Genomic DNA, 16497 nt, shown 5'->3' on the forward strand with positions numbered 1-16497 from the left:
CCAGAGGTGAATGCTCTACCACTGTGTCACCGTGGCCACTAACCATTGTTATTGTTCGTGCTAGTTTTTTTTTCCTCGCTCGGTCGCCATGCCTTCAAAGTTTGGCAACACTGTTGATGCATTTCTACTGTTTCACGTTTTCTCAAGTGTGTGCTCGGAATGCAGCTCGACGAATCATACCGAATTCTTCTGATGCATGACGCAGGAGGCAAACCAGTTCTATGATTAGAGTAGAGCCCAGGCTTCACGAGTCGTCGCGGTCACTATAGGAATATAAGTATTCTCTTAGAGCCTATGTATTTCAACTGTGCCCTTCTGGCGCTGTTGTTGATGTGTGTTCCCGCTTCCTCGAAAGAGAGGAACAAGTTGCTGTGCTGAAATCCTTCAATAGCTAGATGCGGAAGCGTTGCCACAATGAATTATTTCACGGACTTCGCTGTGCTCTGTCTTGTTAGACATTCTAAGTAGCCTACAATCTTCACTCGTCAAGACCAAACGAGTGAATGACAAATTGGCAGCTCAGCTGATATCATTCACTTCTTTTCCCTAAGCAAACGGAGGGTTTCCTCCGTCAGAGGCTGGCGGAGGTGGAGGAGAAATATGTTTCGCATATTTTCCGAGGGCACACCTGAAATAGACAGGCTCTAGGATTTCCAAAGTACATAATAGATGATTTTCTGTTAATCACAATATTGGTTTGTTCATAAGTTGGATTAGGAACAGTGAGAAAGAGGTACAAAACAACATTTCTTGCATTCTTTGTATTACAAAAATGGCATTTTTTTCTTTAAAATCTACATTATTTCACAACTATAAAATGCACATTGTGCACAAATTCATATTTCAAGCCTCATGTAATTAGCTCCAAAACGCTGTAAAAGACTGACCACACTGTTTTCTTCTAGGAAAAAAAATCAACAATCACTCCAAACACTCGATCCATTTCATTGTTGACACCACCTTTTTAATGTTTCTTGCATTCATATATATATATTTGTGTGTATATTTCGTCCTGTTCGTGCAACACGCTTTACTCCTAATAGGATTGTCACTTATACATGTCATATAACCTCCATGCACAAAATGCAATTGCAATCAACGATACCGTGCTGTGAAGGATTTTTCGCTTTGTATCGTCACGTCTAACCAGTACAACTGCGTTTGCTGATGTTAAGCTTTGTAAAGGAAGCTTCGATAACCTCTTCGGGTCATTCTCTACTTGATACTTGCAACAAGGGTCGAACTGCCATGACACTGTATATAATCCCGTACAAAATATAGATAAGCCACCTAATGGTGTACATATTAGAGGTTTGTCTGTCCAAATTAGACCTGCAAAACACACACAAGATAAAATTATTATTATTACGATAGTCACCACTAAAACTGTACATGTATAAGGAATTAACCCATTGGTACAAATATTTCCTCAAAATTACAATGCGTTCAGGCCAGGTGCTTATTACAGTGAATTTCAGAAAAATTGGAACACTGTACATTATATTTTAAAATCACTTACTGGAAACGATAAGAGTATTTCCGTAATGTTTACATGAAAATGTTAGACTATTATGAAACATGTGGTTTTGTAATAATCAAAAACAATGCTACATTACAATAATCAAAAAAATGAAAAATGAAATGAAATCTTTGAGTTTTACGTCCCACGATTATACTCACTAGGCTAAAGGAGACGGTGATGATGAGAAATGAATGAAATGATAGAATGAAGAAAGTGAGAGGAAACGGAAGAACCCCGAGGAAACCAACGCACGACACTTGTTCAGCACAAAATTGACTTGACGCGAGGTGGGATCGAACCAAGGACCCCCATGCACCAGAGGTGAACGTTCTACCACTGAGACACCGCGGCACGGCCCCTAACTTACTCTAAAGAGTTCTAAAGACAAAGACTAAATTAGTAGCGGGGGGAGAGGCTTGTAGGAGAGAGGTGAAACGGAAATTTTCTGTAAGCCCGCCCTAATGGGTTAACAGTTTGATCTTTGAATTCTTCTACTGCCACTACCAATTTCAATTTTCAGGTATTGTGTAAATGCCACCAAGTACCAATGTTACTAACTAAGTATAAAAACACACTAGCTAGAATTATCTTCAAGGCAAATCAAGTTGAAAGATTTCTGACGAAATAATACTAAATACAGTTGAACCAGGATTTCCAACTCCGGAAATAAACATAAAATTAAAAACTTCAGTTTAACGTCACACGCCTATGCCCTTTAGGCTCCGAGAGACGGATAATTAAGGCAAGATAATGATGGAAGAATTGGTGAAATGAAAGTGTAGAAGGAAACGGAAACGCATGGACAGTCCACCACAAACTTACTTGGCGGGGATTGAACCAGAAACCGCACGCACCATAGGTAAGCACTCTGGCACTAAGCCACCGTGGCCTGCAAGTCTTGAACAAACCAGCCCCGATCAGTCGAACTACTGAAAATATGTCAGACCAATGCGAACATGGCCATAGCTCACAAATATATAGAATATCTTGCGTAATACGTGAGTTCTGTTCTAACGTGGTCTTATTATTACAGACTATTTACAAACTGGCAAACACATTTTTAAATATAACCAAATTTTTATTGTCTTAAATTTTAGTGATGGACAAACTTAATTTAATAATGAAACACTAACTGAGCTGGAAGTAAATACGGAATCTAGGACTAAAAACTCTAAAGACCAAACGCAAGTGCTACAAACGTCTTACCTGAATGTTATTTTGCACCGCACACAACATAATACAGGAAGCAAGATGGCTCGGTTGTAGAACCAACGTTAAAGGAAAGGGTCCCTGGTTCAATTCCAAAGCACACGAGCATGTTTCAGGATATGGTAATTTCTATACGTACGCATTGAACCGTTTCCTTCCATTTCTCGTTCCACCAACTTTTTACTTATAATTCAGTTACCCTTTCACCCTAAAAGCACAATCACGATATTGAACTCAAGTTTATTATGATAAAAAGGCCTTGTGTCCATTTTAAACACAAACTAAACACTGTCTATAATCTTATTATAAATTAACTAGAAATGTTACAGTTTCGGAAGTATATCACTTCCTTCTTCAGACTACTACTCCAACTGAAATCATAAATCTTTGGCCTTTAAACTAGGTGTTTCTAGGTCAATAATGCTTATTTTAGTTGCAGAGTGCTATGTTTTGCAAGAAGAACGCACGCATAAGTACAATGTGCACCAGAATAATAAGGATTGCTTCTCTGTAAATCTAGTACTAAAAAAGCTGCCACTGGTTTTCCGAAAGAAACTATTACGGAAATTTTAAAACAAAAATGATAACAAAAGTACGTTCTCTCGATAAACCCCGGCGAAAAAATTGAACTGCTCGAATTCAAAAACGTAGATGATTTTGATAGAAGCGTAATCAGAAAATCTGCTTAAGAGTCTTCACTACAGCGAAATTAAACTACCGGTAATTTTAGATTTTTTCTGTAATATCTTCAAAACAAAAATATTCCAAAAACCAGAAACGTGGCGAACTAGACAATACGATTTTGCATGTGATGCCGTTATCACAACTCATCTATCTGCTTTCGATTTGCAACTGTAGATAGATTTAGCATTTTTGTGGGTTCTGTAAATAGCGGCAAAATCTATCTACAGTTGCAAATCGAAAGCAGATAGATGAGTTGTGATAATGGCATCACATTAAAATCGTATTGTCTAGTTCACTACGTTTCTGCTTTTCGAATATTTTTATTTCTTTTGAAAATATTACAGGAAAAACTCTAAAATTAGCAGTAGTTTAATTTCGCTGTAGTGAAGACCCTCAAGGAAAAGATCTTTTCAATTTTTGATCCACAAAGACAAGAAATAATAATAATAATAAAAACTAACCCGTAATATTTTCTTTTTTCAAAAGTTAATGAAGTGAACTGAATTTACATATAAAAGTACTTCTTTAGGTAAGAAATTGTTAACAGAAAGAATAGATACGTTATTTTTTTAAAAACTGAAGAACAAATAAATATATATATGTTTAAAAAATTATACGCACAATAAAAATAGGAGACATCCCATGTTTATTTATGAGACACGAGATAAGTCCATACTCACCACTTTTGAAGAACAAGGAAGAACACACTGAAACCCCTAAGAAAGTACAGCTAGGAAACAACAGATTACTGTTGTTTACGCTAGGAGAAATTCAGGCCTTGCGCAAATCACATTGACAACAATTAAAAATCTATGGAGAACTACTACCAATAAATTATATCTTTGTTTAATGTTCGACCCTTTATTCCAGCGTTTCCCAACAGGTGTGCCGCGAATGGACCGCTGGTGTGCAGCGAAGAAATCGAAACAAAATTATTAATTCTATAGCAACCAAATTGCAAGACATAGGTAAAAAATTATATCTTTGTATTTCATATTACTATGAATTTCTACCATGGAAAAATTACTGTAATTGCAATATATTATTCTACATCTATTACTGTGTAGCAGACAGTATTTCGGCTCGTGCACGTTTCCACGGTTAGCTGCTATGTTACGTTTCAATTGAGAGTCATACTAACACCGAGAAATGGAAGCACTTGTACGGTACGCGTCAATTGAACGTTCACAGAACATTCATTCGCACGTGAATGACAGAACAACACTTTGTTCAACAGCTGTGTTTTGACTTCGACGCATCGCAAGCTGTGTGATTGCAATAATATGCACCGGTTTTGGTTAAAACAGCAAAGTTAAAAGCACAAGACATTTATTTGTTCGTTCGTTATTTAGTGATCTTCGTTCTTAGTGAAAGGTTGGATACAGTTTTCGAAAAAAAAAAAGTATTTTTAACAATCTGAGTCCTATATTTCATTGCAATTGTTTCTATTTTAAAATTAGAATAAAAAATAAGCATAATGAATTAGCATAGGGGAAAACCAGTGATCGAGCTTTCATCTCTGTGAGAAGGAGATCAGTAATCACAGAAAAAAAAATACCATGGTACTTTATATTTGCAAATAATAATATCTATGAGTGTGCCACAAGTTGAACAAGTTGGGAAACGCTGCTTTATGTTCTTTATGGAACTGAGATAGTACCAAACGCAAGTGAAAACTACAGTATTGGTGGAACGAGTTTGTGAGAAGGAAAGATAGAGCCGCGAAACAACACACGGGGACGTTGCAGTTCACTAAGAGCTCACATGGTCAGGAATAGAACCAGAGGCTCCTTACACTGGAAGTGAACACACTGAACCAACGTGCTCCTTATCACCAAGAAATGAATACTGTTTCGCAACGGTTTCTCAAGAACAGTTTTTGTGAAATATTTCAAACAATTTAGTTATAGTATTAGGTAATGCTTCGTATCAACACTAATATTAAGCTCTGCAAAATAACAAACAATATCCTTTTGATTCCCATATATTAAAGCCCAATTTGAACAAAGTATGAGGGGCGGACAATATATGTATAGAAATGTTTTAGATATTTACATTCAAATTATGTACGAAATGCAGCAATATCTGATGAGACTAATGTGTTAATTTTTATGCTTCTAGGTTCAAAATAGGGATGGCCGCAACCGGCTTTCGGCTCTGAACGGATTCGGTTCCGGAACCGGGTTTTCGGATTCAGGTCTGGAACCGGGTCTCCAAGAACCGGAAATTTGTAGCCATCCCTACGCTAAACCCGAGCTGTGAACAGTGTGTTAAAGGCAATGGTGCAAGCGACATGCAGGCGCCCAGGCGGCGGCCGCTTGTCTCATTTGGCTAAACACCCACTGGTGGGCCAAAAATCTGGGGGGCATAAGCAGGTCTGGGCCGGGGAGGGCACAAGCGCGTGATGCTCTTTGCAGTGTTTTGAAAGTGAACTTTGTACCTCCTTTACGGGTCTTTTGGATCCAAGACTGGAACCGGTTCCGGAACCGGACTTCCAAGAACAGGTTCCAACGGACGGCCACTAGTTCAAAACCGTTGAAGATATGGCGTCTGGAAAGACTGAAAGTGTAGAAGTGGCAAAAGTGGAATATCGCGCAATCATGAAGTTCCTCCATCTAAAGGGGATGAAAGCCAAGGGCATCTATGCCGAGATCAAAACTGTTTATGGTGACAAGTGCCCATCCTTAAGCGCTATTAAAACATGGAAGAGACAGCTGAAATGTGGACGGATGAGTTTGGAGGTCGAATCTAGAGAGGGAAGACCGTGTTCAACGATTGATGATGATAAGATTTGGAAAGTGGAACTGCTAGTGATGGATGACAGACGAATAATCATAAACACTATTGTCAATGAGTTGAAGATTTCCCATGGCTCAGTATGCACTTCCTTGTATGATCACCTGCACCTATTCAAAGTGTCCGCACGGTGGTTTCCCAGGTTACTCATTCCTTTTCAAAAACAGCAATGCGCTGATTGTGCATCGGAAGTGTTGACTCTCTGCGTACCCAATGAGAACTTTTTCGATCGTTTCCTGACAATGGATGAATGCTGGGTTTATCACATCGACCCAGAGACTAAAGTGATAAGTAAACAGTGGAAATGTAGCAGCTCTCCACCCCCTAAAAAAGGCCCATGTGCAGTCTTCTGCTAAGTAATTCCTGCTTTTAGTTTTCTGGGATTGCTAGGGCGTTATTCTTAAGTATTACTAACTTATGGGTATAGTATGACTGGAACATATTACAGTGGGCTGCTGGAAAAACTTCAGGATGTCCTAAAGGAAAAGCGCCGTTCCCCCTCCCTTACAGATGTTCGCCTGTAGGTTGATCATGTTCCCGCCCACAACGCCCAGGAAACCATGAATCTTGTCCAACGCCTAGGGTCACCAATTACTTCCCCATCCTCCATATTCACTTGACTTTGCGCCATCATATTTCTTCTTGTTTCCAAAACTGGAACAGTAACTGAAAGGACGGCGTTTTTCTTCAGATGCGGATATCATTGCTGCAGTGTAGCAATGGTTTTCCAGCCAAAGAGGGGTTGTGGAAGCTACAAGACCGGTTACAAAAATGTCTCACTTTGCTTAGTGACTACGCAGAGAAAGACTAAGCACATGTCTGCATTTGGCTCTTCACTCTCAACCCCTTCATAGTGAGAGCAAAAACATACTGACCGCCCCCTTCTAATCCAAAATAATACATTACAATTTCGTCAATTTCAGATAAGTATTTCATGAAAAATCGATGAATCGGCCGATTTTCCCTTACATCTTACCTTCTACAGCTTTAAGAAAGAAAGATGAAGAAGAAAAAAGAGTAAACAATTCCAACTGGACTGAGAATGGAATCCGGGTGTTCGACCAATAGTACCAGTGCGCTAAGTAAAAACGTGTGACTGCATTTAAAGCCATAGTGTTTACCGCACTGGCATTGTGACCCGAAAAATGAAATCTAGTTATGCCTCTCAGGTATATATCTTCTAACACTAAGACCCATTATGAAATAACTCGTGGAAGGAAATACAGGGTGTCTACTAAAATTCCAAAATGAAATTTCGTGACCTTTTCTTCACCAAATCATAATTTCCTAACATTTTCAAGAGCAAATTTGGGTGCGACTTAGGCCGAATTTTCATCCATGCGATAGAAACGTACTTTGCTTGCGATTTGGTAGCGTCTAAAGCCGACCATTGACATTTTTGGCGGTGAATTTTGACGTTTTATAGAACGAAATATTCCAATCTATTATTACATTTGTACAGTTTTAACAAATCGTGACCCAAAAGCTAAATTTAGTGACTTTCATGACCGATTTCTGATTTCGTGACGGATAGACACCCTGAAATAGGAAGATAGAAAGGAAACCTACAAAAATGAAATGAAATATTTCAGTTTATGTCCCACGATTACACCGTATAGGCTAAAGGAGACGGTGATGATGAGAATGAACGAAATGGCATAATGAAGAAAGTGGGAGGAAACAGGAGAATTTCGAGAATATCCACGTGGTGTTTGTCCACCAAAAAGCCCACTTGGCATGAAATACATCAAACCAGAGGTGAACGCTCTACCACTGAGCCACTACGATCCCATGATAATCCACAGACAAAATGCTGTCTACCACGAACTTACACGGCCTCGAATTGAACCATGAACTCCTTGTACCAATGTGTACTGCACTTTCACTGAGCCATCACGCCTTGGTGACCGGCGTTCAATTCTTACCCCAGTCGATTTTTTTTTAACTCTAGATTTTCACTGAGATAGATAGTTTAGTGGAAGCAAAAGGATATGCACCTAATTCTCCATGAACGAGTGAAAAAATATGTTTCAAAACAATAAAATTAGAATCCCTCACTTGAATAAATAAATAAAATTTTGTGTGAATGTGTATGTACAATGTGTCTACTGAAAATTGAGAAAGCGAAAGCAAGAACGTTGAAGCGGAGAATTTATATCAGAAAAAGGCCATTTATTAGATGAATCAACAGGTAACTTTCAAATAATATGAAATGAAATTAAATTTTTGAAAAAATGAAATGAAATCGAGTTTTACGTCCCACGGTTATGCCGGTTTGGCTAAAGGGGACGGTGATAATGAGAGATGAGTGAAATGGTGGAATGAAGAAAATGGGAGGAAACGGGAGAACCCCGAGAAAACCAACCCACACGGTGTTTGTCCACTACAAAGTTCACTTGGCGGCAGCAGGGTTTCAAATAATAATTTAAAAGTTGGCAATATGGCTCTTCCTTGTTTACTGCGTGTTTACTCAACAAAAGAAAGAATAAAAAAAAAAAAAAAAAATGGTGAACTATCATTATACCTGTCACTATGGCTGAGATCCCCGTAAGAACAGCCGTTTTATGCAAACAATTCCCCACTGCAATCCAGCGAGCTGTTTCGTCTCCTAGTCGTGAGGGTTCTACAACTATTACGTGACATCCAGCTTCCAGGGCGCGTTCCAGCTCCAACTCAAATGTTTCATGAGCACTTTCACTGTCATACACTTCCCGTATGATGGCTACATCAGAGGGATCCAACTCCCTAAAACAATAAACGCAAAAAAATTACATTTACAGATATTTACATTCACTCATAGTTTTCTCTCAACAGAACAACACTTAATAGAAGACACCAAATAAAGAAAAAAAAATATCAGATTGAACATACAGGGAACGAAAAACCGCTCTTCACAAACTAATAGATAATAAGTATTTTATGAAATAACTGTAAAACAAAGTATCTATCTATTAAAATACTACAAAAATGCCTGAACTCCAACCTCTAACTTTGGATTTAAACCTTTGATTTCACGTTTAACAAAGACAATATTTTAAAGTATGTGTACTTTAAATAAATTATTATTTAAGTACATCTTTTTTATAAAGTTTATGTTTTAAAGCTATTATTCAAAGCCTTTGTATTTTAATAAGCCCTCTCCAAAATCAATGCAAATGAATTGTGCTGCCATCTTTGGAGTTCTTTTAAACTATATGATTGTGGCCAATCCTTTCGACAATGAGATCTCGGAAACTACAGGCTCTAGAAAGATGACGTTTTCACTGATCGATTACAAATTTCATGTAGATTGTCCAGTTCTAATTGAATATTTATAAAACATGGCCACTATTTCTTTATTACATTTTTACGGGTACACTGGAAGAGTTGAAATAAAAAAAAAAAAAAATAAAAAAACTAAAGCATCACATCCTACGCGTTATACATTCCAACACTACATTGTTGTATATAGGGATTGTATGTGTGTCAGGCATTTTTTTCATGCTCAAATAATAATGAAAAAGGAAGGATAACCATTTTTCCATTCTAAGATGAATCTTTATTTTTGGAGTGTTTTGCCCAATGAACACCATATATAACTTACATTATAATTACTTGTATATGTAATGAATTTGCTTATTACATACTGCATGCAAGAAGAAAGAAAACACTGGTCATACATGAATTAGAAACTCCAACCGGAAGTAGGCTCAAATCTTGCAAACGGTGCGAGATACTGAGAAAAATAATCGAAAGAAAATCTCCCCTTTTTGATACCTTTGGCTCTCTTTATCAATAAGTCTTTTACTTGTGTCTGTAAAAGGATATGTACAGATGTGACGAATAACAAGGAAATTCATGCTCATATGTGAATGGTGCGCTGTGTAGAGAGCGCAGGTTCAGCTGGTTACCTATATATTATGGTAGGTTTATATGTTTGTGGTCAATCCTTTCGACGAGTTCTCGAAAACCACAAGTGCTAGAAACGTGCTATCGGTGGTCCACTCCAAATTTTGTGTAGACTTGCCAGCTCTCATTCAATTAAAAAGAAAGAAAAAAAAAACTATTTTTCTATTCCTCATTTTAGGCGTTGTTGCTGAATGGGTTATGTCTGTGGACTCGGATGCAACTGCTGGTAAAAACTTTACACGAATACTATAGTAGTGGCTCAGATATCAGTCTAAACCAGTGATCGCCAAACCGTCGATTGCGAGCTACTAGTACCTCGCGGGAACATTTTCGGTAGGTCGCGTTAACACTCCGGTTGGCCAACCTTGATTACTAAACTGAGATGACGCTAACGACAACAACTGACTGTTTATCCTGCACAATGCCATTGTCAGTCTCATTTCGCACTTGTTTGCATACGCATTGGGTTGTGCATGTTGAGTTTTTTGTGCGTATATTAGACATCTGCTAACTTGGATAGCTTGATTTCACATTTCCTAGAAACGCTTTTTTTTTTTTTTTTTTTTTTTTTTTTTTTTTTTTTTTTTTTTTTTTTTTTTTTTTTTTAGCTCAAAGGAAAATCTAAAAACGGTACGGTAGCTTAGAAACTTCATAAGTTTGGCATCCACTGCTCTAAACTATATCCCATCTTACAAAGCCTCCTGCCTGAACAAGTCGATTGATCGGATCAAAAACCCCAACTGTATAAAACCTATATACTCATTCTAAAATTATCTAATGTAAGGATTTACGGTTTTTGTTCTACGTAGCATTCTCATAGGATATACATTCTTAAAATTTTCTCACCTAGTTCTTTCATTTGATACTCCATTCAAAATGTTCAATAACTGAATTTTGGAGCCTAACATGATGGAGTCAATAGTGTAGGATATGTAACACAATGTCACCATACAATTGGTCTTTTCACAGGAAATGCGCGTTTCTTCGCGTGTCTTAATTTTGCATTAAAATGAAAATGTGGTAGGGATGGACGTATGGCCTTTTCGCAATGACTGATTAAATTAATCTCTTGAGTAATGATTAATACTACATAGTAACTCCCTCTCGATACATCTACTATTAGAACCGAAAAACGCATTACTTTTTGTTCTATTATAATTTATGCTACCGGTACACATGGTTCTATTCGTTCTTTTCGGATTCAAACAGTTCCGGTTCTGTAACTGATTCATTTAATTCTAATATGTGTAGATGGTGCAACATGACTGGTTCTTGAGTAATATTTAATAGTAATTTTTATTTGTTTTCCTACGGTAACAGGTGAAATAAATAATGTTAACTAAACGTGTTACCTTCTCACTTTACTCTTGTGGCATTACTCGACCAGCAGGTTCTACCAAATTTTGACACATTTCTTACATTTTCAGGTTAGCGTACAGCTTGTATTTCTTTTGGCAGAGCAAACATTAAATGAGGAGCTCCATTATTACTTGCAGATTCACTTCACGACGGCTCAGTATAAATACAGTGTGAATGTACGCATAAAAACTACAGCGAATAAAACACGAACCGAGGCCACTAAAAAGCACGAATGCTGTCTAATCGAGTCAAGGCAGAAGCGCAGCAGGGGGGCCCAAGTGGCAGCGACCAGGGTGTGGCCACCGGGAGCAGGCGCGTAACGACGGTGGGTATATGCATAAACGAGGTGGATTACAATGGCTCACTCTATGTTACAAAACCGGGCCATCCCTTCATTTAATCAAATCACTTGCAAATCGAAGATGTAAACTGGAACACTGAATTGTGTACGGCACAAACTATAATTACTCCGCATCTTCTACCAATGTATAAAAACGGAAGATAACCTTCGCCGCTGATCTAGTGACTAGCGCGTGCGCCTTTGGTGGTCCAAGGTTCGATTTACGGCGTGGAACCACAAAAAGAATTTAAATTTATTTCACTATCCTATAACGTTAAACTGAAATTTTACTTATTCTCATTCCAAAATTGGAAGTTAGTTAAAAACAGAGTTGGCTGGTTTAAACCAAAAAACGAAAAACGTTTGTAAAAGTGTAAGTGTTTGTAAAATCTTGATGAACACACATTTGTGGGTTATCATGTTTCACTCCCGTATATCATTCGTATTATATTCAGACCTAAATCCCCATTCATTACTCAAAAAGGTTATACTACAAAAGCAACTTTTTTTTTTTATAAGTTTATAAATGTTTGTGATTTTTTGTAGTTATTATTGTTATGTAATTGGAATCAAAGAAAAATTCTAAATATTGTTTCGTTTTAATAATGTTTACTATCGATAAAATACATCGAAATGCTGTACTTTTGTGTCTGTGTGGGCGGGGGTGGGGTCATACAAACCCCACGAGAGGCATTTAGTGAAATGAGGATCTTTGGTATCTATTTATGTATAAATGAAAATGAAATCTTTGAATTTTACGTCCCACAGTTATGCCGGTTAGGCTAAAGGAGACGGTGATGATGAGAGATGAGTGAAATGGTGGAATGAAGAAAGTGGGAGGAAACGGGAGAACCCCGAGAAAACCCACGAGCACGGTGTTTGTCCACCACAAAGTTCACTTGGCAAGGGCTGGGATCGAACCCGGGACCCCAAGCACCAGAGGTGAACGCTCTACCACTGAGCCACCGCGCCCCCTTATGTATAAATGAGTCTGAGTCAAAGTGGACTCAAATGACTCTTGACAATTATATTAAGAAGCATGTAAAGATCAGTACAACGTATTTTCATCAGAGCTCCTTCGTGAGTGAGTCGGCAGACGTATCGCATTTGTGGCCAATTAGTCCTGGTTCCGAGTTCAAATGGAGGACAATTTCTCTCGGATGTAACTCGAGAAGCGGTTTTTATTCCGCTTTAAGTTTATGTGGCCCTTTCCAGCATAACACGGTTGTTGCATAATAACATCAAGGCGAAACAAACTTATTTCTGTCCATATATGATATGAATACATAGAGCAAATTATTTGAACCAATTTTTTTTTTTTTTTTTTCATAAAACCATGGTTTTTGCCAACCCTGGTTTAAAATGGTAATCACGGAGAATTGTGTTGTATGAAGTATCCCATTATACACGTCTTTTTGGAAGGAATGTAACTTTCCCTTTAAGAAGCAACAAAGTTTTAGCAAACTAAACCTAACTTCCCCTCGTTACACTCTTACACCTAAACAACTTATTCTCCATATATTACTTGTTTTGAAATGAATTGGTTTAAGTAAATATTTGCCATTCCGACTATATCGGCACGAAATTTAACATCTGACTCCAGAAGCCAGACTTGTGTTTGATTGTCCGCTCACAAAGTAAAAGGCAAATTGCCTATCACCGAATTATCTGGTCTTCAATTGCTATTAGATATTTTGCGCCCAGTTTTAATGTATACAGGTCAATTCGTAGGAACAAATAGAAATAAACGAGCGATTTTAAATTTCAAGGCACAATTCATTTTGTCTTGACTATTTGGAGAGGTGAATAAATTATTTCCGAAGGACACTAAATACCTATCGTTCTATATATTTTTTACTTTCATTTAATAGAACTTTAACAAAAACATTTCAAAAGGTGAATTATATTATTATATTTCATAAAGTTCGAAATCATTACTTGCTATTTAACGCTTCTCTACGTTCAATGATTTCTTGGGTTCAACTGAAGTAAGTGACACGCTTTTATAGACACAATATTCTTGTTTTCTGATTTTTGTCCCAATGTAATACCTACGAATATCCTTGGTTTATAGTTATTATGAATACCCACTCTCAGAATAAATCATTTCAGCTAATTTAGCCAGAAAAGCAAACACACCTGTCAGCAGTAACATCCTCCATCTTCGTAAAGAACCAGCTGCTTCCCACAGCACAACAAGAAAACAACAAGTGAAGAACACAAATCGCAAATAACAACAATAACAAACTAGCAGCGTTATTAGTTTCTGCGTTCAACTGAATTAAATTTTGTTGGTTTTCACACTTCTGAAGAGTAAGAATTCAATATACTGTAATAATTGTACCTTTCTTTAAATAAGAACCACCGCAATTCAAATTCAACGTTTCTTTTTCTACTAATGTGAAAAATGTTTTGCTATTTCAGGTTTAGCAGAACGTGAATGAATGCACGTTATGACCTTCAAACATGTATTATGTATTACCTTAAGAAAGGTAGGAATTAAATTACAGGGTGGAGCAGTGAATTTCACTAAAATTCTCATCAGACTTATATACTGATAAAGAGCATACGTGTCGCAGATGCAGTACATATATTGTGTAATATATTAAATTTTCTATTCTCCAAAATTAATTCATAAAAAATAAAATTTGAGAAAATGTTCAAAATATTTACTTCAGACCCGTATTTAGGCAAGTAAGTGTTATTCTGTGTTCGAGCACAGGGTAGGGTTGCCACCTGGCCAGTTTTATACCGGTCTGGCCGGGTATATTGCTGTTATTTTGATTAATGCCGGTGGTCGGTCAAACTCCTCACAAACCCCTTTATGATCTGTTTTTCAAATATAAATCTAGTTCGAAGTATAGATTTAAAAGGTAACTTTCATTCTGTAAATCCAAAACTGTCACCTTTCACCATCTATCAAAGATTAGCATATTTTGTTCATCTGTTTAAAGAATTTTAAAGAGATTATAGGGACTGTATCAAGGAAAATTTGAAAATGACTTGTAAGGAATTTTATACATTTGTTGAGAGTGAAAAAGGACTTTAAAGCAATTTCCTGTAGTTGAAGTATAAGTTTAAAGAATAAATTTCATTTTCCAAATCCAAAATTGTCACGTAAAGATTCATCTGTTTCGATTATTTTAAAGAAATGGCAGTTACTGATAAATACAATAAAATGATCAATGCCGATTTCAGTTTCTCATTTATAGCACACTGTATCTATTAAGATTATTAGTAAATGTACAAAGGATTATGCAGAATACAGGTGCTAAAGCACTTTTGTTCACGATAGTACATTTCCTTCCCATGGATGGGTACAAACCACAGGCATCATTTCAGACTTTGCTTCAAGTGTACCACCGACATAACACTTTCACGTTTTGTACTGGTATATTAGTAGAAAATCTATTAAAGTATACGTATTCCTTAAACTCTTCGGAGGGGGGAGCAATTGCCCCCTCCTGCCTCCTCTGGTCCGAACAGAAATACTTCACACTTAGGGAATTTTCGGGGTGCCAGTTTTTTTTATTTTCCACAGTTGGCAACCCTACTACAGAATTTAGGGGTCGGATTTTTTATATATATACTTTTTTTAAAAGATTCGCAATAAAGTAATATTTAAAACTAGCAACCGGCAGATTCTCGCTCAAGCTTGAGAAAATATGTTAATGTGTTTAATACTGTCTAATTATAGTAGTTACTAATTAGCTAGATTATTTGATTATTTTTATAAAGTCATCCTCTCCCACCCTCATCCCAAGGGGTGAGGATGAACTTGAACGTCATGCAAACTGATACTGTTAAACTCAGTGACATCATAAACTATGAATTCAAGACTAATATCTGTCGTTTTCGATTACCTTTAAAATCTCGCCCCCTCCCTGGTGAGTGGAGTACAACTTTGAAGTTGAATTGGATTAAAACTGTCACTATTCATCTCAGCGACCCAGGGCCGGATTAACTGGGGGGCTTAGGGGGACTATATCCCCGAGCCTCCAGGTGGACAGGGGCCCCGAATCTTACCAAAATCTCAACTGACTATCTAAAAAGAATCGTGTATATACAATCATCATAAAATAGAATATGACAAAAAATGTGAAACATTTTTCCCTACTGTACTTTCACAGAAATGTATTAAGTGAAGTCAGCAGGGGCTACATTAAAAAAAAAAAAAAATAATAAGCCTCGGGTCTCCAGATGGGTTAATCCAGCCCTGCAGCGACTCCAAAAACTATGAATTCAACTTTACTGTGTGTTTCAGATGTAAAGCATCACGGGCAGTGGCCAATGGAGCACGATATTCCGCGCGGTGTTGCCGGATTTTGGACTCCCCTTTCCGTTTTCTCGCTCTTCCTCCAGTTGAGATTATGACACATACTGACACAATGACACAATGTAAATGTACTATTCCAGCAAACTCAAGAATTTTGACTGTGCATCCTAGAAGTATATATAGCTACTAAATTACTTACATTTTAACTTTTCCAGTGGAAATGCTAAACGCTTGTCTTCAACACTACTTTCACTATCATCTATGTCAGTTAATATTTCGTCTTTGAATCTGAGTCTTGTAAATTTATTTTTATGGCAAATGAACTATAATATGGTGATCAACTATAATATTGTCGGATCGCCACCCCTAACTTCTACCAGCCCCACACCTTACATTTTTGGGCTGACTATCGGCCTGCTGGAG

The 16497-nt window shown here is 37.3% G+C and overlaps 1 protein-coding gene across 1 annotated transcript; it reads right to left on the minus strand.

Moving 5' to 3' along the window:
- Positions 1 to 746: 746 nt before the first annotated feature.
- On the minus strand, positions 747 to 14092 carry LOC145682403 (transmembrane protein 11 homolog, mitochondrial-like). Its single transcript, XM_081754012.1, has 3 exons — positions 13938 to 14092; positions 8736 to 8956; positions 747 to 1332 (listed from the first exon to the last, which is right to left on the minus strand). Exons 1-3 carry the CDS (start codon positions 13958 to 13960, stop codon positions 1049 to 1051), a joined length of 528 nt encoding a protein of 175 aa, XP_081610138.1. The 5' UTR covers positions 13961 to 14092; the 3' UTR covers positions 747 to 1048.
- Positions 14093 to 16497: the final 2405 nt, after the last annotated feature.

Source organism: Thermobia domestica, chromosome 3, assembly GCF_964235325.1.
Source record: "Thermobia domestica chromosome 3, izTheDome1.hap1.1, whole genome shotgun sequence".
NCBI lineage: Eukaryota > Metazoa > Arthropoda > Insecta > Zygentoma > Lepismatidae > Thermobia > Thermobia domestica.

Bases quoted from the DNA above. Each gene is read 5' to 3' on its own strand.
- LOC145682403 (XM_081754012.1), bottom strand. From the start codon at position 13,960: ATGGAGGATGTTACTGCTGACAG. The intron at 8,957-13,937 runs GTGTGTTTGCTT...TTATTGTTTTAG, and splicing joins GAGGATGTTACTGCTGACAG to GGAGTTGGATCCCTCTGATG. The intron at 1,333-8,735 runs GTATAATGATAG...TGTGTTTTGCAG, and splicing joins GATCTCAGCCATAGTGACAG to GTCTAATTTGGACAGACAAA.